At 40.0% G+C, this 25,376-nt stretch overlaps 2 protein-coding genes across 4 annotated transcripts; both read right to left on the bottom strand.

Annotated features, from left to right (window-relative positions):
• Positions 1-1,199: 1,199 nt before the first annotated feature.
• tiprl (TOR signaling pathway regulator) lies at positions 1,200-7,222 on the bottom strand. Of its 3 annotated transcripts, none has more exons than XM_022762471.1 (8): positions 7,124-7,222; positions 6,212-6,339; positions 4,273-4,449; positions 3,077-3,176; positions 2,838-2,969; positions 2,322-2,417; positions 2,119-2,181; positions 1,200-1,706 (listed from the first exon to the last, which is right to left on the bottom strand). In XM_022762471.1, exons 1-8 carry the CDS (start codon positions 7,151-7,153, stop codon positions 1,575-1,577), a joined length of 858 nt encoding a protein of 285 aa, XP_022618192.1. In that variant the 5' UTR covers positions 7,154-7,222; the 3' UTR covers positions 1,200-1,574. The 3 variants fall into 3 exon arrangements, with proteins under 3 accessions (XP_022618192.1, XP_022618193.1, XP_022618191.1); XM_022762472.1 differs by lacking the exon at positions 7,124-7,222 and adding an exon at positions 6,460-6,587; XM_022762470.1 differs by lacking the exons at positions 2,119-2,181; positions 2,322-2,417.
• A 1,962-nt stretch (positions 7,223-9,184) lies between these two features.
• On the bottom strand, positions 9,185-24,792 carry riox2 (ribosomal oxygenase 2). The gene is made up of 10 exons (XM_022762450.1): positions 24,723-24,792; positions 23,558-24,004; positions 19,947-20,066; positions 15,510-15,638; positions 15,108-15,211; positions 14,169-14,271; positions 12,483-12,645; positions 12,291-12,379; positions 12,035-12,145; positions 9,185-11,339 (listed from the first exon to the last, which is right to left on the bottom strand). Exons 2-10 carry the CDS (start codon positions 23,996-23,998, stop codon positions 11,187-11,189), a joined length of 1,413 nt encoding a protein of 470 aa, XP_022618171.1. The 5' UTR covers positions 23,999-24,004; positions 24,723-24,792; the 3' UTR covers positions 9,185-11,186.
• Between the last annotated feature and the right edge of the window lie 584 nt (positions 24,793-25,376).

Raw genomic sequence — 25,376 nt, 5'->3', positions numbered from 1 at the left:
CACACACACACACACACACACACACACACACACACACACACACACACACACACACACGTTTGTTGTCTCCTGCTGACTCCTCTGCACCAACACAGAGAAGATAAGTGGATAAGTGATTGTTAGAGGCACAGGCTGTTTTTAAATTGCCATAGTGACATAACAACTTAAAGAATGATCACTAAGTGCTTTATAGAAAACATCCTTCTACTAGAGCCCCAAAATCACAGAATGTAACGACCCACTTGCCACTCCACCTGTGCTACTGTCATGTATTTAAGTATTTTCTGACAGGCTCCTAAAACAATAAAACAGATTTCAAATTTTGTCAGATAAAAGCTTTTATTTTTCTGATGATTTTACTGCCAAACAACATTTAGATGAAAATGAAAGACTGACATAAAGTGTAGTTTCTCTGTTGCAGTAATAGCTGACCAATCACAGATCACATATTGAAAAATCTCTGTGGCTGAGTGAACATGTGTGTGAACATGTGAAGTAAAAAAGATAAGCATTAAATGGTGAGAGAAACTAACATGTTTTTTTTATTATTGTTATTATTTTATATGCCCCCCTGCTTGGTAGGCTCAAATCAAATTTGCTTTATTTTCAGATCAGGTGCCCAGAGGTTAAAAGCTCTGAAACTGTCATCAGCTGACAACTAATGGAAGTTTTGACACTTTACCAGTAGAAGATTGTCCAAACTGCGGTACATACGATAATGAAATTAAATTAAAAAAACTGCAGGGTTTGAAGGGGTTTCACAAAAATAATTTAAATATATAATTTTCCCAGGGTTTCCCAACCTTTTGCATGCAATTGTAAAGTTTCTTTTTCTTTTTTTTTCCCCCAAAGGTTTAAAAAAACTACAACAGCTGGACACCCATTTCAGCAGTGGGGGTGGATGAATAATTCCTTATTTTAGTTGTGTAATTTTTGTTATTTGTCATATTGATGATTCTTACTGGTAGGAACCCATTATGGCGTTTTGCACAGCTGAAGTACACCATGATCATTCCTCAAAAGAAAACAAGAATCCAGTGCAAGCAAAGTAAGCTAGCTATATTTACACAAACATTTATTTGGCCACATGGTCGACATATTCACATAGATTCTCAAGGTTTTTAACTTGCACATGAAAAACAAGCCTTTTCACCTTCTGTAAGTCAGTGTAGAAAAAACAGTTCCCATATTTACAAAAATTCGTGACAACTTTTTTATTGTTTTGCGTAGCTTTTTACAAATACAGTAGTGACATACTAACAACTGTCTTAAACACACAATGTTAAGTTGACACTGAAAAATAAAATAGAAATCAGTTCAAATCAAAAATTAAAGCCAGATGTTAGAGCAAAGTGTGGTTAACTGGGGTAAAAGATTCTGTCTAACAGTGCATCATTTTGAGAACACACCATCATAGTGGCCACATATAAAAACTATTCATGTAAAAACGATTCCTCGGATTTTTGAAGGAGAGATCGATGATTATGATACTGTAAAATGAAGGGTGTGGTTTAAGACTACTATTCTTGTTTTTCATCATGCAGAGCATCAATGTGGACCTTGTAGTATGTTGGTCACTGAGGGGCTTCATCAGCAGCTGTCTGAGGCTCTATTACAGGAAGCTCCAGCTTCTCACACACTGTCAGCTTCAGGGTTAAATGCTGGGCAATCTCATTGGGATCAGTGTAGAGAGAAGCAGGGACATTCTGGAGGAGAGAGTAACATCTGTTACACTGACAATAATAACTACTGCACTTCATGATTTTAAATCCATATTCTTTTAACATAGGCTTTACATGAAATCTTCTGATGAATGAAGGTGTCAATTAAAAGTGAAATTATAATTAGTCATCAAACAAAATTATAGCTTTTATTCAAATACATGCTAATGCTGTACCATAGGTAAATTTCATTGGCTATAGTGTTTTTCAAATGCAACACATTGGAAATATACAACAACTCTGAACAGAAAGAACCCTGACCAGAGTCCTAAGCAGAGACCAAATCCCTGAGCAAAGCCTGGAGGAGAGACCAGATCCCTGACCAGAGCCCTGAGCAAAGACCAGATCCCTGACCAGAGTCCTGTGCCTTGTAGCTTGTCATTAGGACTTAACTGACCTTCAGTTCTGATATTTTGCTTTCCCTTGTGCTGAACTCTCGTAGCATGTAATTCTTCCCAGCCTGGAATCAAAAACAGGATCACCATTCATTACTCGTTAGAGCCTTGACCGTGTAGTATAACTTGTGCAACATTTAAATTCTATGACTCAGTAGAAAACCCTGCACTGTACTTTGTTTCTGGTTGGAGGAAAACAACTTGCCTCATGATACAGTCGTGTGTCATTTATTCTAATCAGCACTCCGTCCACTCGTAGGAAGAAGCGCAACAACAGGAAGAAACTGGTGGGCATCACCCTCTGCATCATCAACAAGACACACAGCAAAATTATATCATGATTCAATGAGTCAATACAGACATGTAAGAAACAAGTTTTGGAATCCGTCAGGAACATTTCTTTTGTGAGCCAATTCCCACCATTGAACGTTGCCTGCCGAGCTCTCCCGCTGCTCTCCCAGAATACAACTGTGGTTTGTAATTATAGTCAGATTTCAGGTGTGAATGTGTGTACCTATGTGAGTATGGTTCCTGCAAAGGGAGCTGGGCTCTGGGTGAAACTTCCCTGAATAAATGAAGATTTAAAAGGAGCTACTGCCTAAATTGGGCTATAATTATATACGGACTGAAAGATTTGTCTTCCTCTTGTGTTAAAAAAAAATAAATCTGGTCCTCATTTGAATCAACAGTATCAGCTGTTGGACATAAAGACAGCACTCACAATTTTGACACTGATCATTGAGACTCCGTGGTCATGAAGCTCGTCCTCGAACAGTAGTACGTCATCAAAGAACATGATCTGTTCCCGAGCCTTCAGCTTCTCCATGTTGATACGTTCTGCCGTCTCAGTCACCTTCAGAACAACATCAACAGGTAGAAACACAATATATAAAACAAAACGAAACACATAACACAGGTGTGGATGATATGTGTTCCATTCCATTAAGGAAAGTGAACCACCTGTATCTGCACACCCTCTCCTATCAGAGTGCCTCTGTAGTCTGTGGTGTACGTCCAGTCATAAGGTCTCACCACCTCTTTGGAGTGTTCAGAATCAGCTCTTGAAGGAGATCACAGAGATTCATGTTAACAACTCAGAGCTTCACATTGCGTCAAATAAATAACAACCCACACCAACTCCAGTCCTGGCACACGCAGAAACACACTCTCATGTGTACAAATGACAGTTGCACAGAGAGGGTCAGCCAAGACACAGGACGGTAAAAAGCTTTATGGATTTTTTTGATGCCCCATTGCTGAGGCTTGATGCTCCCGATGGCCAGTGTCACTATGACAGACAGGTCCAGTGTCAATGAGTGAGTGAGTGAGTGAGTGAGTGAGTGAGTGAGTGAGTGAGTGAGTGAGTGAGTGAGTGGCAAGCAGGGCCTAAGTGAATCAATATCAAAATCAAAACACTATGTGGTGCCACGAGTAACACTGTATGGGAAACACTGCACTAACTGTTCTGTAAATTCAATGTAGAAATGGTTTAAAATAATCTCCTGTTATCTTGAGTTGGTTGAGACATCCCCTGCTTATTGGGGAGTCCCATTTTCACCCATTACTATTATTATGTTTGTATACCTGTATTCTATGTATTATTTCTGATTTGTGAAATAAAATGAAATGAATTTCCTTCTCCATCGTTCTAGTCAATCTCCTCTTCTGCAGCTGTTGGCAGACCAGTTCAGAGGTGCATTACTGCCACCAACTGTCGCTCTCGTGTCATGTGACAACATGGCAATCTTGCTGCACAAATCATGTTACATTGCGAAGCAGCCAGATTCATGAGATCACTGCCTGCCCCAAATATACAGCACAGACACTTAAGGGTAGGTGCCTCGGTGGAAACGGCTTTGCCAAATCTCTACCGGTGGACGGTATATACATCATATCTTAAATACGTGATTAAACTGTGTATAGAGAGACTGCAGGTCATTCTGAGGGAGGGGACCAACAGAGAAATATCCTGATGTCAAACAGGCTGCACTGAAACTACTATCAATGTTTGAGAATCAGTTTTTCTATTATCTGTTATTTGTTTCTTTTTAGTAGTACGGCTGTTTTTTGCTCTCACATATCACATTTCACAATTCAAATGTTAACAAATCAGAGCTCCAGCTCCGGCCTGGGTAACACACGGATGCTCATCTTGCCTGCTCTCCTGCCATTCCTGAGCACAGGCCACCTTGACAGCATCCTCCATGTTGTTAACTCTCTTAAGGGCATCGACGGCATTGAATTCAATTCCGTAGCCATCTGTGTGATGGATGCGCAGGATGTTGTCCCCAAACAGCATCTCTGGAAGGGGCATGCTCATCTCTTCAGCTAACCTGGAAAGACAAACAGCAAACAGCTGAAACCAGGACACAAACAACACTTCAGTTCAAGTTTCATCAATATAACTGTAGTTTTTGTATTAAAATACTTTTACCTGTTAAACTCTTGATTTTCTGTGTGAGGACACAGAATATTCTATATCTGCCTTTTCCCCAGCTTCATTCTGGATAATGATGTGTACAACGAGTGAAATATATAAATACCCACAGGATCCATTTGCATCATGTGATACAGCTGTGCTTCAGCTCAGTCAGCAGTCCGTCATTGTTTCAATGTCCACTGTTCTTCCACAGAAACTTTTCTAATTTAGAGTTGTTGTGCTGACATTTTCCCTGTTGTACAGGCATAAAAGCATCTGGATCTCTGGAAGTGTATAGAGTACCCTTCATCCACATAATTTTTTCTCGATGGCTATGGCATCATAGCCTCCTATGATATCCCATCGTCAGTGAGTATCACTGATCACACAGTGCAGCTGTTGTCATTAACATATACTCATGTTGAATATGTCGTGATCAGAGAATAATTATAAGATCACTGAATCTTGTTTGTTTGCTGGTTAAGTATGAGCTGCCATTAAATCATTATTTCAAACTTGCTTTAGTAACTGACCTCAAAAACAGAAACATTTGTAAATGAGCAACTAGCTGTATTAAAACACAGCATAATGGCGAGGGAGAGCAGGGGGTTCTCAAACATTAGCTTTTCTATTAATTAATGATAACAATAATAATAATGAAATACATAAAATCCAATTAAAATCTAATGTCTTGTCATCTGTAATTTTAAGTGTGTGCACCTCTGCCCTGCTCAGAAAGCCTTACCCTTTCTTCTGTCAATTAAGTGTGAAAGACAATTGATTTGTAAATAACAGGGTGTTTTTATGTATCACAGCTCATGAGCTGCTTTGCTCTGTACTCTGTAATTATTGTGTGACTTTGGTGTCAGCTCAGCAGCTGGACTGCACCTCGTGGCCTCAGTATTGTGAAGCTGCAGTGACGACTCCTCATCACGCTGCTTTGTGAAGTTTTATGTTAACCACAAAAACAAGGATGCCAAATACAATGGATGTAGGATACTAATTACAAATAAATCAGTACTCATGTTTATAACAGCTGATAAGCAACAAGAAATTACAGTAATAGGTACCTGAACTATTTTATTACCAGTATCTTCCATTAGTCCAACAACCACACATCGGTGTAACTCCACTGTTGACAACACACTAACCCCAGTCAGCTGACCACTGAAGAGCAGAACAGATTGAATTTGACAGATTGTTAAAATAGCAAATACACTTCTAACCGAGACTTGTCTTATATCGAGGAGTAGTCATGTGCATTGTTGGCACATTGTTATCTTAAGGTGATGGAAAGGGGCTGACCAACAAAAACCTGGTCTTCAGTCAGTGGTGCAGTATTTCACTTCTATTTTAAGGGCGCATTGTCAAGAGAGTAATATGCACCTGCAACAGCGGGTGTGCAACGTGCCTGTGACACACAAGCAGAGAGTGTTGAAAATGTGCTTCACATGGTTTGGATAAGTCAAGAGGAACATTAGAGTACAGCCTCAGAAGGTTGAAGTATTCTTTGTGACATATTACTACGTTGCCGTGCGATGTCCAAGAGACATTCATGACTGTCTCTTGGACATCCATGACACACGAGGCTCTGGCGTTTTTTCTTACTACCTGGTAAATCCTCCACCAACAAGTAAAAGTTAAAAGTAAATACTAAAGTAAAAGGAACATCTCACCGTTCAATGTCTTTGGATTTCATGATGTGGTTTTTCGCAGCAGTCACTTTCCATGGTCCAAAGGTGAAGTCCTGCTTACTGCTCTTGAAACCATGTGACATCATTGTGGACAGAGAGGCCAACATCAGCTACAAGAGAGATGATCGGCAGATTGGACTAACAGAGGAAACAGTCAGGCTTGAACTTTACAGTCAAGGGAGGAAGAAAACATACAAATGAAAGAAATGAGGCATTTCACAATGACATACCTTCACCTGTGCCATCTGTTCGTGCCCACCCACACTCACATTTAAACTACACTGATGCTGAAGGAGTTTATAATTGGTAAATGTTGGTTGTGATTAGTCTTGTTCTCCATTACTATATTTGTTTGAATGCTGAAGGACCACACACCTTATGTTTTGTTAAAAAAAAAAAAAAAGAAAGAAATGAAGAAAAGAAGAAAAAAAACGTTCAAAAATCGCTCTCTACAACCTCCTGTAAAAACACAAAGAAATTCACTTTATCATTAATAATCGTCAAACGTCATCAAACTCAGCATATAGGTACTAATTTGAACTAAAATCAAACTTTCGAATGAATCGTTCGTTATTTATCCACCACACATTATCGAACACACATTTGCTTGGCTGAACTGATAAACCAAAAATACCAATTAAAAACTATTGAAAATGTATTTCCTGCTATTCTCATAAAGAAATGAAATGTAACAATTCCAGATGTAGCAGACTTTGCTATCGCCTTAGTTTGTAACATGCAAAATCACAACATTGAATTAAACGCTGTCGGCTCTGACTCAGACTACAACGTTGACAGCGGCCTACAGTATGTGGGGCGGAACATTACAGACAACGAACAAACACCAGAACACTGTGAGATACAGCCTAGATTAGCAGAAATAAATCCGTTTACCTCGGTGGTGTTGTCAACTATATCATACATTCATGTCATGGCGGGTACCTGGGTGCGTCAATAAAAACTGTCCGGTCATGTTAGCTACTCTTACGCTGTAGTTCCGCTGTAGGTCTACGGGCTTTATGTGCACCCTGCCGTTACCATGGCGCTCTTTCCCATGATTCCTCCCTGCAAACATTTTGTCTGCCCGGGGTCGTCTATCATAAATTGCATAACATTCGACATCGACTTCGGCTGACTATTACACTATTAAATATTCAAAGTGGGAGATACAATCGATCAAAACTTCTGAAATAAGATACATGATAGAGAGGATATGGACAATACATACAAAATACAACTAAATGAATAAATAAAATAAAATATAATGCAACCCATAAATAAAGACAATGAAATAAAAATATTCAGGGTATTTAAAAAAAAACCCGCAAAACTATATCTACAGGGTTACCATCTAACAAAAAAGTTTCTGTTTTTATTTATTTACTATTTTTCCATTGATCCATGTGATGAATCAATATAGTGTCAGAATACTACTTTGAATTGTTTTGTGGTTTTATTTTTTACAATCAGTATCATCATAAATTTTTTTTTAAGTTTTTTTCTAAATGAATAGTTGAACCAAAACTTTTTCATACACAAGGCTTTAATAAAATGATACTATGCGTAATACACATTTTCTGTCAATATCGTCACAGAATCTTGAAAGTATCTAGGTTACAGGATAAATCAAATGTATAATTTTAAATTCATATATTTTAGATTCTGTATTATTAAAATTCCAAGCTGACGTCCTCTTAATATTTTCAAATCTAGAGTTCTATGACAACTAGGCAGGAGTTGTGAACCTCTGGCAAAGTAATTAGTAAACTAATATGACTATTATCACATTTTTTGTGCCAATACCATGCCAGTTCCTTGCATTATTCTCAATAGACCAGTTACTTGAATTCCATATTTCTTGAGGAATTCTGTATGTCAGTAAAAGTCTGTTTTCATTTGGTAATTGTGTCACCAACAGTATGTCATTTTTAATCCAGCTATCAATATTTTATGTTTAAATCTAATATTTTTATTGTTCCAAATTAAACATTTATGGGGAGAACATATGTGTTTATAAATAATTAATCATGGGGACAATAACACTTGTTTATGGTAGTTAGACAATTTAACAGGAATTTTATTTACATCAAAATTGCAGTAGAGGAGGACTTCAATAGGAATCCTGACATAATACCACCTACTTTTTCAAAATATGTCAAAACAGTTTAGATTTATACATTATTAAACTCTGTATTATTCACTCTTACAACTTGCGGAGGTAGGCTATACAGTTCAAAAGTGGATTTTTAATGGAATTCCAATCTCCGCATAGGATTAATTTTGTATAAGTAAAAGTTCTCAGAATTGTAGAAATTTCCTCCCCAAACTCTTTGAAAAGATTTCTATTCCTGGAACAAGAATCTTGTTCCTCCTACTTTGAGTCCTTCAAATGCTGTTTGACAAACTCCAGTAGGCTGTCACATTTCCATCTAGTCTCTCTACCATAAAGGCTTGACTGATGGAGAGCTGCTGAGATGGTCATCCTTCCAGCAGGTTCTCTATCTCTGTAGAGGACCTCTGAAGCTCTATTAGAGGGACTGTTCAGTTTTTGGTCTCCTCCCCTGACCAAGGCTTTTCTTGCCCAGTTGGTTGCTTCCAGACTTCTTCCATTTCAGATATTGAATAATTCATACTCCAAAGCTTTAGAAATGGTTAAATACTCTTGCCCTGATCGAAGGCTCTCCACAATTTTATCATGAAGGTCTACGGAGAGTTCCTTGGACTTCATGTCTTGGTTTTTGTCGACATGCAGTGTGAATTGTGGGATGTGATATACACAGGTATGTGTCTTTCTAAACAATGTTCAAACAATTCAGTTTCCTACAGCTGGCCTCATTCTCAAGAATAATTAAAGCAAAGAGGAAGAAGCTGACCACAATCTGGAGCCACAGTAAAGGGTCTGAAGACTTTTGTACTTGAGAGATTTCAGTTTATTGATTTTTTATTAAATTTTCAAAAGTTTCACTTTGCCATTGATGATTTATTGAGTGTATGAAAATTTGATCCATTTAAAAAGTGAAGGGGCCACTGTATATTGGCAAGGTTTCAGAGCCATTATATTCAGTATCCTCTAATATCACTCCATTACTTTCAGAAAGAAAATCTTAAGCTGCATTTAGGAGAGGAATTCTTTCAAAACTCTAATGATTAACTTTACAGAATCAAACATGAACTACAAAAGAAACAAGTGAATCATATCAAATTATATAGAACTTGTCTTTTTCAACATCTGATTCTGACTTTGTCTTACCGCAAAATAAAAGACTACATTCCTCAAATTGACAGGGATTTGGAGAGAATGTGATGAAAATTTATGCAGGGAAGCGTTTTATGCTACTTTACACTTCAAATACATTTCAGAGGGAAACATTGTACTTTATGCTTCACTTTGATTTGACAGCTTTAGTCACTTTGCAAGTTCAGATTATTGATAGAAAACATATTCAACAAATAAATGATCTAGTGCTATAAACTAGGTATGTAGCGTAATTAATGACACTTACATGTTTGTGCATCAATAATCATAAATCAATAATTTTCTGAAATAGGCTATCCTGCATAATTTGTAGTTTTTCTTTAAGCACTTTATTTATATTAATATTATTCTACTTTTATTTTAGTAAAATTCTCAGCACAGGAATTTTTCTTGGAACAGAGTAGGCTATTTCTACATGTCAAAATTCTTATTATCTCCTAAGAAGATCTGAGTACTTCATGCACCACTGTACGAAGGTAAATCAGTCATGTGCTCAAAATTAGAAATTTTCTGTGCCCAAGACAATATGGGTCCATTTTAAATCCATAGTAAGACTAAAACACATTAAGTGCAGTTTTTGTGATAAAGATTTTTTTTATATTGTATGTACTCTGTGACATGCTACAGGACTGCTGTATCACCACAAGAAAAGTGATATGATGTTCAGTAACCTAACATTTCTGTCTAAATTCTTCATCCACACATCTAAAAGAAGGAAGATAAAACCTGTCTTCTGTCGTTAACAGGGACACTGTGGACAGTCAACTCACGCAAAGTCTCTCATTAGAGCTGATGAAGAACTGAAAAGATCATATGTAGAACTCTTTTTTTTCATTCATGACTTCATTTTCATATTATTTTGTTTTTGTTTACCTAAATGTTTTTTATTCTTTGTTATTCAGACTGCTCTTTCTCATCTGATGTCCCTTGTTTGTCAAATGTTTTTCTATACCTTAATGCTTGTACATAAATCTTTCATAACTAAAAAAAATAATAATAATCTACATCCCCTCTTATATAGAAAGTAGGAGTGAAACAGGAACATGTTCTCTTCCAGAAGTACAAGAATGCCATTCAAAACTGATGTTTGTAATAAAGCAAACAAATAATAATCCAGACTTGAAACCAACACAAGGCATGTTGTGTGGTTCAATCCATACATGTAGATAATGGCTGTATCAAATACTGTTGTTTATTCCAATTTCTGGTCTTAGTGGCCTTAAATGAATTGTTTCAAATAAGCCTTTGGACCATTGCAGGTTAAGGTGGATTTAAAGAGGTAACACTGTATACCTTCGGTTTTTATGTGCTCTGAGGTTAAACAGCCTAGATAAATATGTGTTATTATATATCATGTGCTTGTAAAAAGTATATAGGCTCATTATGAGTTATTATGTTGGTGTGGTGAGCAGGAAAATCTTTGGTTGGGGGCAGCACTATAGATGATAGAAAATAAACTCCTGAAACACACTTTTTTTTTTAAAAAAGTAAAACAGATGAAATAAAAGCTGAATGAGAGATCGCATCAAAGAAGCTGGTGACATGAGATCAGAGCTTCAGATCCTGCACTGCTGGAGCTGTGCCAACTTTATTCAGGAGGGAAACAGAATAAGGCGAGGAGAAACATTTAGAAGGATTTGTAAAAATCAACATACGTTGATGTAATACTTCACTTCAGTCATATTTTGATGTAGTGGTGTGCTACAGCACCTCCAGCAGGCTCTCACTCCAGAGAGCCAGGACCAGACTGAGCTTGGCCTCCTGGGTGGGCAGTTGGAGCTGGGCCACAGCCAGCTGCTCTGCCTGTTGGAGCTGTCGCAGGGCCTGGAGGTGGGACAGAGGGAACTTCAAGCCCTGCAGAGACAAAAAAATAAGTTTCTGGGTTTGGACAACTGGGGAAATTATCAACAAAACATTTACACATGCATCACATATATCAAGGACTGCGCCTGGCCAGTACTTTATGTATTCACCTAGGTACAGGACAGAGTGCTTCAGGTATTCATTTGTGTCCACTGCTATCAAAATGTACGTCAGCAGTTGTGACCACAGACTGAGCCAGACTCGCCGACCCCCCTTTTTTTTTTGCTGTGCAATGGCTAACACACCCCCACCCCGCACTGATTTGTAACAGAGTCACTCAATACTTCCTGACTTTCTACCATGTGTAAGGAAGTCAGCCCCAAGTCCACATATTCTTATCCTGGCCTATTTCGTTTAATACAGAGATCATTCATATATAGTTTCCTTTTTGGCCGGACCACAACGGCAGGGTCAGCCCTGTAAGAGCTTGCATGCGTGCGTGAGTGCGTTCGTCCCTCACTCACTCACTCACTGATCATATCTTCACCACTGGTCAGCCAAATGCTACGTGACTGAGTTTCCCCATTGGCCGTTGCTCTTTCAAAATAATATGGTACAAACAGGTTTTATTAGGGGGCATTTACGTCTGCAGTGTTTCCAATTTAGGGGGTGAAAAAAGAAAAATCACTGTCATCCTGTCAGCACTACAAGAACCGCAGCAAGAGAACAGTGAGTCAACAGCTCACCTTGGAGACATCATGTTCCTCCTCTTCATCACAAACTTCACCCATCATGTGGCTTTCCCTCTGGTTCTTCAAAGAATGTAAGACAAAGACAACCAGCTCTGTGGCCTCATCCTGGAAAACAAACACACATGCATGCACACAATTTTTTTGTTGGATATCTGACCATTGCTGGCAGGATTCTGATAATTGGAAAAATGATGAATATCTGATTCAATTATCGCCTAGATTCTTAAAATTACGGCCTTAATGGACTTACTGTTCTTTCTTGACTTTGCTCCACTGTTACTACCATGTGGTCTTTACACCTCAAACACACCATATCCTCCAAGGCAGGAATCCTCTCAGCTGAGAGAGAGAGAGAGAGAGGGACACAAACAAAATGAGCACGTCATATACGGTCCCCCTGTAGATACTGGAACACACACACAATAACCACAAACGGACTCACAAGGTGTGAGCAGCTGCTGGCTATATGGTGGCAGTCTGTTCATGATAAAGTCTCTCTTCATGTGAGTGGAGCGAACTTCCAGCATCCCCGTTTCCAATTCATCAGCCAGAGATCTGAGGGCAGTGGCCAGCCGACTGCTGGTGTCTAGACCTTCACTGCTACCCTACACATACAAATACACAGGTGAGAAATCCAGATGGACCCAATGTGAATATTTGTGATGTGAATAAATACTGGTATGTGTTATTCTGAAGAGGTCTGTATTTTTGGCTCCACCAACTACAGCCATAAAAATGGCTGTTTACACCTTTGGTTGAGATGACCAAAGGCAAGTGCAATTTTATGGCAAAACGACTCCTAGAATCCCCTTGTGTTGTCCGACATGTATAAACATTATCTCAGCTCACCACCCCACTAGCCTCAATTTGAGTGGGTCCATTGCTTCCCATGGAAACAGCAACTACTGAGAGTGAGTGAGCAAGTGACTCTTGGGACAAAAGCTTCAAGCACAGCTAGCAACAACAAGTTTCTAATAAAACAAAAAATATTGCATATTCTACACAGACACATACATATACACACCATTCAGCCACACTGTTAAAACGACTGACAGGTGAAGTGAATAACATTGATAACCTTGTTACAATTGCACCTGTCAAGGGGTAGGATATGGTGGGCAGCAGGTGAACAGTCACCTCTTAAAATTGATGTGTTGGGGAAGTGTAAAGGTCTGAGCGAGATCTTCACAACAGTTCCTAGTATGCAGTGGTCAGTATCTACTAAAAGTGGTCCAAGTAAAGACACTGGTGAACTGGCGCCAGTTTCATGGGCGCCCAAGGCTCATTGATGTGTGTGCGAAGCAAAGGTTGGCCTGTAGCACAAACTGGTATTTTTAAGTTGTTAATTCTGAATTCAGCCCGAAGTGATCAGTGAATAATGTCTTAGGATCCAGTGCCAGCTCATAGATTAAAGGTCCCATATTTTACACTTTTCCAGTGTTTTATTTGAAGTGTTGATCCATAAGAAGATATATTTGAGGTTTTAAGAACCAAAAACCATCTCAATGTAGTTTTACATCTCTTCTTTCTGGCTTCTCTCTGGAGCTCTAGTAACAACAGGTTGGTGAACTCACTGTTTTCTGAGTGATATAATACAATATAGCAATATAGCAGGTGAACACTCTGTTGCTGTCACACTTCGTTGTGACATCACAAAGTTACAGAAGTCCTGATGGCTCGTTTTGGAGCTCAGTTTATGAATAGAGGCTGTGTGCATCTCTCTGTGGACTGAGCGCTTTGATACTTTCACAGTATTAATATAGAACCCAGACCTGCTTTATAATGAAAAAAGACATGGACATCTCACTTTTACAATATAGGACTTTTACAAAACAATACATCAGTCTGGGAGTGAAAACATTTCTTAGTTCCTAATTGTGATGATGGGGTGAAACTGTCATTTGCATCTGGATTACTGTTGAAGGCTGGATGTTTTCCAAAATCCATACAACTTCTATTACGCACATGGACATGTTCACATGTGGGTATGGTGCTTACAGTCCATAAATCTGGGCTGCATATGCATGTCAAGACAGAACTCGCAAGGATCCGCGCAGGTTCTTCCAGATGGCAAACTTTACATCAAACAAACCCTTCTAGGTATATAGAAAGCACCAAAACAGTTTACCAGTAAGAGTCTTCTGGGCATGCCCTCTCTCAGGCTGACTTCAGTCCTGCTGCTGTCACATAGAAAACTGGGAAATATGTCCAACAACAGATCTCCCCATGACCTGAGGTAAGGACAGGTAGAAAGGACAGGTGAGAGAGTGTCACTCTTTATCAGCCACTTCACAGACGGACAACTAACAAGTGCCAAGATTTATTTTCACACTTCCATACACCTGCTGGTCACCTGTCTGTACAAACGCATCTGCAATATAAAAAGGATTTCTTTGTGTCTCAAAGGTTGGTTTCATGGTTTCACTGGAAGTCAGGACGACCAGGATTTTTTGGGGACTGAATGAATTAGTGTCATTGTAAAGCTTCAATACTCTAGAAATCACACTATTGGAATGACCAACTTCACTTGCCATGGCTGAAAGAGTCTTCTCTTTTGCATTTCATTTGAACAATCTGCTGTTGCCATCTTGTAAAATGATAGTTGAGAGTTGCCAGATAAAAAGGATTTGTCAGATAATAGTAATTATATATATATATATATATATATATCATTTTCCTTGGTTCCTAAAAATGAATTGCCTGTTTGAGGCCTAAACATGTTCAAAAACTCATGAAACTTTGCAAACTAGCCTGGTGAAAATTTACACCAACAAAATTTCAACTAGGCCGTTCCTATCCACGCGGTTTCACCTATATATACAAAAAATTGGTAGGCACATGTAAAATTCCAATAGATGTTAGAAAAACATTGGGATAAGCAGTGACTCCACTGTACTGACTCTCTATTGTACATGACTTCGTGCAACCTCAATCATATTTTTATGCTTCAAGTCTGTTTTCTTGTTTTACATACAGAACTACAATGATTGCGTGTTGTGTGAAGATGTGCACTACGCCTCCTGTGTAGACACAACGTTAAAGTGAGGGAGAAGAGGAGCTCTCTTACATTCTCTGGTAAGTGCTGAGAGTCAAGTGGGTGGAGTGGTCCACTCCTGCTGGAGTGCTGGCTTGATGGATGGTGCCTCTGGGAAAGTACAGAAGATCTCCAGCCTGTGGAGAGAGAGGATGATTGATACTCACATGATAAAGTTGGAAGTTGAAGTCTGATATTAGCTTTGACTGAACGGTCTGCCTCCCATTTCTCTTTCTTGCCCTCTATGTACTGTGACTGTACTGTGTTACTGTACTGTGTTAGACTGAGCATGTGTTTCTATTATTTTGTCCACATTAACATCACCAAACCAAGTTTCAACATGGATGGATGGATGGATGGATGGATGGATGGATGGATGGATGGATGGATGGATGGATGGATCTGTACCTTAAGTATAATTAGATGGAGCTGTACCTTAAGTATAATATCATGGGTAGGGCTGCCGATCCGCTCCGCTGATTCCAGGCTGTACTCTGCTGCCAGTCTAACAGTAGGATTGTAGAGAAGCCACCGTTTCTGTCCCTCCAGCTGCAGGATAAATACCTGGGCAAAGAGCACCATCAGCATAAGGACAAAATGCACTGAGACCTCCAAGTATCCTGCTATCAGCTGATCAGGGTCTGTATTGCAAACTTCCCACATGCAGGCTTTTGTGACTGATTGACGTCGATGTTGATGTTGAGGAACTGCACTCTCATTAAAGTTCTTTCATATTCGAAACACATTTGAAACATGTTACATATTTTTTCATTGCTACAACTACCTGAAATCCCTTATTCAGGTTCACGAGCCTTCTCGTTCACTATGATCTGGCAATGAATGATGACTAAATCCTACCATCACTGCAAAGCAGGACGTGTCAGTCCAAACTCTTCTCCTGTGTGCTCCCTGACTAGTGGAATGACCATATTCAGTGGTCATTCTTGTGCGGAATCCCACCAATTCAATCATTTGAACAGGTACATTTTCAAAGAGCCTGGCTGACTACATGATCAGTTTGTGTGTGTGCAGTCCAATCAGTGAGCTGTCTTATGATGGCCCTCACTGCACATTTCATCCAATATGTCATCCAATATTCATCCAAATTGTCTCTTACAAACAGAGGCAAGATTGATATCTTACTTGGGCTCAGTGCCTCCCATTGGTTTTACTGAGGAATTAGACCAGTACATGTAAATCACTGTTTTGCATGGAGGCTCCATTCACAAAGTCAAGTTAACTGTCAGTGTGTTCATCTGAGATCATTTATATTTTAATGAAAGTCTACATAACTTTATATGAGACAGCTTAATTTGTAAATGATGAGCATGATTAGGGTGGTGGTTATACTATGACATTATTAATGCATTACACTGACGATAACTGCTGCTTTGCTGAAAGCATATGATCTCTGTTTTGTTAGCATGTGCCAGCCTAGCATAACTATGCACCAATGGAAATATCTGATCATTTGAGGGCACGTGATTAACTCATAATAATGGCACGCATACTTTGTGAGACAAGCGGTGAAGAAGTTGAGTTGTGGAGTTCAGAGGTAAATACTGCACTGCAAGAAATAATGAAAGAGCAGAAAACCATGATGGATAAACTACATGATCTGTTATTGAGGTCCAGACGGAATAATTTTTATTATAGAGTATATGGCTTACAGGAGCACGTCGGGTCGAAGCCAGACTCGGTTGCACTGTTTATGGACAAATGGCTTCCAGAAGAGATTTCAATGAATGCAAACACTGTAATACCAGCAAGGACTGTACACGGCTTTCCAAACAACAGACCCGGGATCACCAGTAACATCAAGACCCTCCTCAACCAGAAAAAGGAGGCCTTCAGGGATGGATACAGGGAGTGCAACATGAGCTGAAGAGGAGATTACAGCAGGCAAAGGAGGACAACAAAAAGAAAGTAGAGAGGAAGCTGCAGCACAACAACACCACAGAGGTGTGGAAGGGGATGAGGACCATCACTGGCTATAAAGAGAAGAACAGTCAGGCAACATCAGGTTATGTGGACAAGGCCAATGAGGTCAACCTGTTCTACAACAGGTTTGACACAGCCTCACCTGTTCTCCCTCCCACTGCTTCAGCTGCAGCTTCTCCTACGGCATCTCCTTCACAACCTGACACTGCAGCTGCAATTCCCTCCACACTGGGGTCAAGTCTCCTGTCCTTTACAGCAGAGGAAGTGAGGGCGGAGCTCAAGAGGCTACGTCCTGGAAAGGCAACAGGTGTGGACGGAGTGTGTCCGAGGCTGTAAAAGGACTGTGCAGCCCAGGTGGCTGAGCCTCTCCAGAGTATCTTTAACTTAAGCCTTCAAACAGGGAGCGTCCCGGTCCTGTGGAAAACATCATGTCTTGTTCCTGTCCCTAAAGTAGGGCGACCTGCTGAGTACAGGGATCTGACGATGGCCTTCAGTGAATGGAGCGACAAGAACTGCCTCCTTCTGAACACCTCCAAGACCAAGGAGATTGTCATGGACTTTCGGAGGTATAGGCCCACCATTCAGCCAGTCAACATTCGAGGGAAGGACATTAAGGTGGTGCACACTTATAAATACCTAGGTGTGCACCTGGACAGTAAACTGGACTGGTTCCTGAACATGGATGCCATCTACTGTACCTGAAGGGGCAGAGCTGGCTCTTTTTACTCAGGAAGCTCAAGTCCTTTGACATCTGCACTGAAATGCTGCATTTTTTATCAGTCAGTGGTGGCCAGTGTACTCTTTTATTCTGCAGTCTGCTGGGGCAGCAGTACCAACCAACACAATACCAACCATCCTCTCCACAACATTCTGGCAGGACAGAGAAGCAGCTACAGGCGCATCTCACTGCGCTGCAGAACAGAGAGGTCCAGGAGATCCTTTGTTCCCACTGCCATCGGGCTGTACAACACCTCAGCCAAAGGAAGTGGTATTTTTATGCAACACAACTGGGTCCACTTATTTATTGTAATTTATTTATTGGTACAGATTATGTGGCCGAATGGAAAGATATTGAAATGCCTGCATTCAACTATCTGATTCAAGCAAGCATTGGAGAAAGAGAGACCCCTGCCCATATAAAAGATGTGGTAGATTTAGACCCAATAACATAATTTACTCTTGATACATGGTATTCCACTGCTAAATGGCTAAAATTGGGAAAGGAACTTGGACCGTTAAAATGGATCGCTTTTGATGAGGAATTTAAACCAGGAAAGTCTGACTTTAGATTTAAACAGTGGATGAGGAAGGGTATAACAGCCATATGCATGGTAACACAAAAGGGTGAAATGAGAACATTTCAAGAACTAAAAACATGTATAACATAATAAATCAGAATGTAGTAGGCATTTTCAAATAAGGGACTATTATATGAAAAAAAATCAAGAAAAATGAAGACCCAATACACCCGGTCATAAAGGTACTGGTACAAAGATACTGTAAAGCTATCTCCAGAGTTGTGTCAGTCCTGTATTTATGTTTGATTTATCAAACATCTAGAAAGGAGTCAAAACTATGTTATGGCTAAATCTAAATCTAATTTGTTACTTCATCACACCTAAAAAAAGTAAACAAATGAAAGTTCTAAGACTTAGTAGCTGTAACCAAAGCACAGATATTTTGAGCACTGGAGTTGCATGAAAATGCAGCCAGTTCTCAAAGTGTGGTCCGCACCAGTGGTCCGCAAGCGACCTCTAGTGGTCCACAAGTAAATTAGTTAAAATATCATGTTTTAAATTTAGTGTTCCTCAAACTGTCTTTGTGTGACCACAAAGTCTACTAAAGAGTATTGTATGTGTTGTTTTCAATATTAAAACAACTTTTGTAAATTCAAAGATTATTAGGTCTACGTATATGAATTGGCTGTTTTACAGTGCAGCTGGAATTCACTGCAACCAACTGTTTTGGACACTGTCAACTCACAGCTTCGCCAGTTTACAGTTTGTTTTACTATTTATGCTAAAAATGGTCAGTGTGACATTTGAAAGGAAATGTGGATGAAGCTTACAGTTATCATGCCCTGGGATTGTCCTAAATTTCACCAGTTATCAGCCTTAACTATCAAACATGGAAAACGGCAAGATCAATTTCAATCAGAGATCAAAAGAAACCTTTGACAAAAAGGACACAACACGCAGTGTTTCAGTAGTAATTTACTCACCATGACTGAAGACTGGTGGTGTCCTTGATGACATCTGGCCTGTGTTCATATGTGTGTGAATATTCTGATGTTACATAAATAAACTTGCCGTGCAGTGTGTGAGCCACAGGGTTTCCTGATAATAAAAACTGCTAACATGATTGACACGATCAGATAGCTAAGTGGTTAAGGTGCTTGCTATTGCATATTTTCTGAGTAGTCAGTTGTTCAATTCCCGGCGGGTTTGACATTTTGCAGCATGTCATTCCCCTACTCTCTGTCCCTGTGTTTCCTGTTCACTGTCCTATCCATTAAAGTCACTAAAATTGCATTGTGTTGCATCGATTATTCTGCTGACAAGGTTAGAAAATGTGGGCTAAACCTTTACAGTCCTGAGCTAAACATTGGAACAGAGAATTATAATGTAGAGTTCCCCATGTTCTCTGTAATAATCGTGGAAAAGTAATCCTTTCTTGCCAGGTGTACTGCTTTGTTATCGCAGTGCAGTACAGCAGCACAAACTAGATTCTCCAAAATGATACAGAAAATTGAACATCTCAACAACTTTTTTCTTAATTATCATTATTATTATTACTTTTATCATTATAAAACATTATAACCTTCATGAAGAAGGATTTATTGCAGGACATCAGTTTTGGCTAAGTGTTCCTAATAAACTGAATGAGGGTATGCTGTAAATATGAAGTCAAGTCACAGATTCATTATTGTACCTCAACATCATCATAGTGAGCTGGAAGACCCTGGGACTCCTGTGGTGTGATGTAGACATTGGATCCCACCAAGGCTCCAAAAAAACTCTCGAGCTTCTCCTGGATCCTCCACAATTCATCCTGGCAACACACAGGAAAACCACATGAGCTACTTCTGACAAAGCTTCATTGAAGTGTCTGATCTGAGGTTTGTTGAAAAGATTTTCACCACGTTTATTTGACTGCATTAGGCTGAATACACTTACTTTGAATGTGCTTTATGAATGTAATGTCATTTAGAAAAATATCAGCAGTGGTATATATTCTGGTCTGATACATGCTGCTGTAGGAAGTCGTCATTCATTTGCTGGAGGTTGGGATATCACTGAGATCATGTTAAATTTGCCACTGAATGTTTCATCATTCCAAATCTTGTTTATCTGCAAAATTCTTTTATTGTTTTATTTTTTTTTATCTTGTATAGAATACTCTCCATTCACATAACTGCTGCTGTTTCAAGTAGTTGGATGAAATAACTTTTCAGTTATGGGCTGAGTTAAATGTGTTGGATGATGTCAGTTTTATCATACATTTCAGGGCTGCAGAGTGCAACCATAATCTGTCTAGTGCAACTAAACATTTTCGTTGGTCGGTCATCTGGCTTTCAGCAGGTCTGTGTGTGTGTGGTGTTATTTTTTCCCCACCTGCATTCTGCAAAGACTTGCCCCAAATCTGCCTTTGATTGGGTCTGACCCTAATATTCAGTGTGTGTGTGTGTGTGTGTGTGTGTCTGTGTGAAACTGTGCAGTGGGCTCCTCGAGCGACATTACAACCTTAAAACACACCTCTAATTCAATATAAACAAAACTACTGAATGTTTTTTCATCCAGACAAATTCCGCGGTGCCAGTCACACTTGTCCCTGACCCTGAAGGGCCCAGACCTGACATTATCAGGAGGTGGTAAGTGCTCTACCACCTAAATGAAAACGTGCACCAGCACATATTTAAGGTACACCGAAACTATTTCACCACGTAGCCAATGAAAACAGTTAGTCCTTTATTTTGTCTGTATTTCTGCTTCAGATTATTGATGTCATAAGGTCTTAATTTATTTATTAATGAGCACTTTGGTTTGCCACAGTCCTCCATTTCGTAGCTTGCTTGCTGTGCAACTGCATTGTGGGAGAATAGTAAATCGAATGTTTTTTTTATTGACATACTGATATTTTTCAGTGTTCTCAAGTCGGTGAAGTCAGTTTTCAAGAGTGAACACAAAAACCTTTTAGAATGAGTCTATAATACAGAAGTGAAGCACAGCTGAGGCCTGACGTCACCTTTTAAAGTCTTTATGGTGAACAGTTGTCAAGTTACATTAGTATTTATTTAGAGCTGTGCTTGTGTCCTCTTGATGAATCCAAGTCCAGAAAATACACATGGCTCTCAACGTTCCACTATGTTCACCTGCCAGTCTTTACCCGTGTCTCCTTTCTAGTGCCGAGCAGGTCGTGTTCGGTGGCTAAGTAGGGCGTGGGAATATTCTTTGACCTGTGGCAGGTCACTGCTTTGGGACTGACTGCAGGGAAAAAAGAAAAATCACTCTTAAAGGGCCAATGCACCTCCACTCCATAATCCAAACAGCAGTGTACAGCAAAGCAAAATAAAAATGTATAACTACAACCATGTACCCACACAGACCGGAGATAAAATATATTCTCTATGAATAAAGTATTATTGTTAGTGCAGCAAATTGAGATTGAAACAAGGATCAGGTTTCGGTATCTGATCATTTTGACAGATTTAGTGTCCGTGTTAGAATTATCCAACGGAGTGGGATAGAACACAAATTCACATTCTTGAGTCAGGACATGTACTATAAAAGATGTATGAGCGGAGCTGGCTGCCCATCCTACTGATTTCCCATCAAGCCAACAGTGACATAAATCAATTAATTCTCTCTGAGTGTTGTCTGACACCTTTGTCTCATTTTGTTGTTATAGGACAGTGTCACCTTTCTTGTTACATGATGATGATTATGATAACTTATGATTGCTCTAAATAAGATTAACTGACTTACTGTCATGGCACGGCCACACACAGTATTATGAAGGGAGCAGTTACCTGTTGCTGTGATATGTCGCCTCTACTTAACCCTGAGGTAAACTGTCCTGTTGGTACAATCAAGGTAACTGGTGGGAAGTGTTACTGACCTGTCTCCTACCACAGGGAGTCGCAGCCCTGACCTGCCCCTCTGATCACAATCACTCACTAGTCACTGGCCTCTAGTGAATCAAATGTGTCCATCCAACCATATTTCCGACCACCAAATATCTCAGCAAGTACTTCATGGATTGTTATAATTGTATTTTATATACAATGGTGACAAAGCCAGCAGACTTTGGAGTTTACTGAAAGTTGTCAGTTTTGGTTTTCAGTGAATCATCTTGAAAACTATCAAACACAAGGCAAAGTTGGTGAGTCAATGACATTTAAGTTCAGCAGTTGTGGTTTAAATTAAATATCCACAAGTGGTGCTGGTTCATAGATGATGTATTCTTTGTCTTTGGTGAAGCCCCAACCCTTCCTCTAGTGACAGCAATGGACATTTGTTTTGACTCATACCATACACTCACCGACGAATAAATATCCCCCACACCATTACACCACCACCACCAGCCTGAACAGAAAGCAGAAATCGAGACTCATCAGACTAGGCAACGTTTTTCCAAGCTTCTATTGTCTAAATTTGGTGCAAATTGTAGCCTCAGTTTCCTGTTCTTAGCTGACAGGATAGCAGCCGGTGTGGTCTTTTGCTGCTGTAGCCCATCTGCTTCGAGGTTCGAGGTTCAACGCGATCAGAGATGCTCTTCTGCATACCTCGGTTGTAATGAGAGTTACTGTTGCCTTTCTATCAGCTCGAACCAGTCTGGCCATTCTCCTCTGACCTCTGGCATTAACAAGGCATTTGCACCCAGAGAACTGCCGCTCACTGGATATTTTCTCTTTTTTGGACCATTCTCTGTAAACCCTAGAGATGGTTGTGTGTGAAAATCCCAGTAGATGTGAAATACTGAGACCAGCCCGTCTGGCACCAACAACCATGCCACGTTCAAAGTCACTTAAATCACCTTTCTTCCCCATTCTGATGCTCTGTTTGAACTTCAGCAGATCGTCTTGACCATGTCTAATAGCCTAAATGCATTGAGTTGCTGCCATGTGATTGGCCTATTAGATATTTGCATTAACAAACAGTTGAACAGGTGTACCTAATAAAGTGGTCGGTGAGTGTATGTCTCTATATACTGAATCTATCTACATGAAAACTGATGCAGGCATTCACAGAATAAATTATTATATATTTGATGATACTGTTGCTTTTCTTAAAGCTCCATCACAGAAGCAAACATTACATTTGAACACCATGTCTAAATATTTGGAAAAGATGTAAGAGGGTTCATCACTATGTTTGACCCTCTTCACATTACACAGTGTCCTGTTGTCAGTATACAAATATTAATTAGGTGCAAGTTTAAGGAATGTATTGTAAGTAATTAACTGACAGATGAATTAACATTAGCAGTAACATAATTTGGCCCAAAGACAACACGATATTCTCTGTGGGCAGCACTCTCACCTTGAACCTCTGTGGCTGGTGGAACTGGATGGTGGCCTTATTCTGAACCAAGTACTTATTGAGAACACTGCTCTTCACTTGCCCTTCCTTGTTGAGCACTTTTTTCTTGCCATTGATGCAGCGAACGACATTGATGTCCCTGTAGTAACTCAGACCCTGAGAGCACAAGCTCTGCAGGTCAGAAAGCTGGAACAAAGACTGGTAGTAGGATGCTGTGCTTGAATCAGACCTCTGAAGATGGAGAGGTTTCTTCTCCCAGTACTCCCTGAAGAACTGCTCTGTCCCCATTGGCTGGATGAGGCTCTCGAACAAGCTGACAGGGCTTTGGAAGCACAGAGGGGCTGGAGTGTCGCTTTGCTCTACCCTGCTCAGTTTAGGTTGGAGCTGCTCATCATCACTACTCCGTCTCTTCACATTCTTTGTTTTGCTTTTCTTTGGCATTTTAACCTAAGGAAGAAAAACAAAGATACCATCAGTGTGATGCTGACATGAAATAAGGCTGAATCTGGTGATCTCCCTCTCCCTCAGCTGAGTCTGGATTTTGAAAGTCTCTCAGCTTCTTCCTGAAGGCCTGTGGTTTGGAGTCAGATGCACTACTTCATTCCTGCTGGTGCCTTCAGGCTCACCATGTAGGGCGGGTTACAGGCAGACTAGTCGATCCGTTGACCAGGGGGTTTGAATGCCGTTTAATCACTCTATTTTTTTTATTATTCCTGCTGACGGTTTATATTGTCTACAATGAAAGTTTAGGACCGGAGAACTGTGTTGTTTTTAGCCTCCTGTAATTTTTAAGTTAGTAAACACAGTTTACATGGCAACTCACGTTTGTTCGACAGACTCAACCGTAATCACAGATCACCAAACAAGGAGCATCACACAGCCTCACAAGTGCAGCTTTGGTTTTGTCATGACTAACAACTCTGTGCTGGCAAACTGGGCATCTTGATGTCAGTGAAGATTATATCGTTGTCAAACAGTATTTCTTAGAAATAATTAAAATATTTTGTGGTGTTCCTCCCTGTGTGTGTGTGTGTGTTGTCGGCTGACAGGCAGAGGGAACTGTCAGCAACACCCGGTGTTCAGCCAACAACCTGCTCCACTCTGTATGTTGTTGATGTCAAAGGTTTGCATTGGGGACATCTAATAACCACAATTACTCACTCACCTTCCCTTCAACGTCTGAGATCAGCCGTGTCCAGACCCACGTGAACCGAGTTGTGTTTCCCTTAAAATGTCCGACAGGAAACTTGTACTAGCGTAGTGATAGCAAGATAAGCTCCTTACTGCAGTGAGCAGTTCGAGGCCGTACTTACTCCAAAGCGCCACTTGGTGGCGGAAGCCGAACACTGCAGCCAGAGATCATATTAAACCAGCACGTTGGCTGCATAAGAAGGGTGCAGATGCTATTTGATGTAAAGCTGAATTAAATGAAATAATACAAAGATATTGCTGGGTGCCCCATAAACAATATTTTCTTTTTTCTTTTCTTTTTTTTTCATCTAGTATCCCTTACCCATATGCAAGTAAGCCAGCCTCCTTTGTCTCTTCTAGCTTCTCAAGTGCTTATTCAAATGGTACCTACTCATCTGCCACTGGCTCAAGTGCCACCATGTCTCCCCCCCTTGTGCTGCCACATCAAGTGTACCTGTCTGTATCAGCCCAAGGGCCTAACACAGGTCGGACAACCCATAACCTTCATAGTCAGCTACCACAAGCACAGGGTCCCATCATATTCAGTAAGATTCCACCCACTACTGTTCCTCATGTTTTGTCAACTGGTTTGAGGCATTATGCCTCCCTTCCACATAATATTGCTCCA

The sequence above is a fragment of the Seriola dumerili genome, unplaced genomic scaffold (assembly GCF_002260705.1).
Source record: "Seriola dumerili isolate Sdu_G_001 unplaced genomic scaffold, Sdu_1.0 BDQW01000449.1, whole genome shotgun sequence".
NCBI classification, from domain to species: Eukaryota; Metazoa; Chordata; class Actinopteri; order Carangiformes; family Carangidae; genus Seriola; species Seriola dumerili.
The sequence above is the reverse complement of the archived record's forward strand: the minus strand, read 5'-3'. Positions and strand labels throughout refer to the sequence as shown.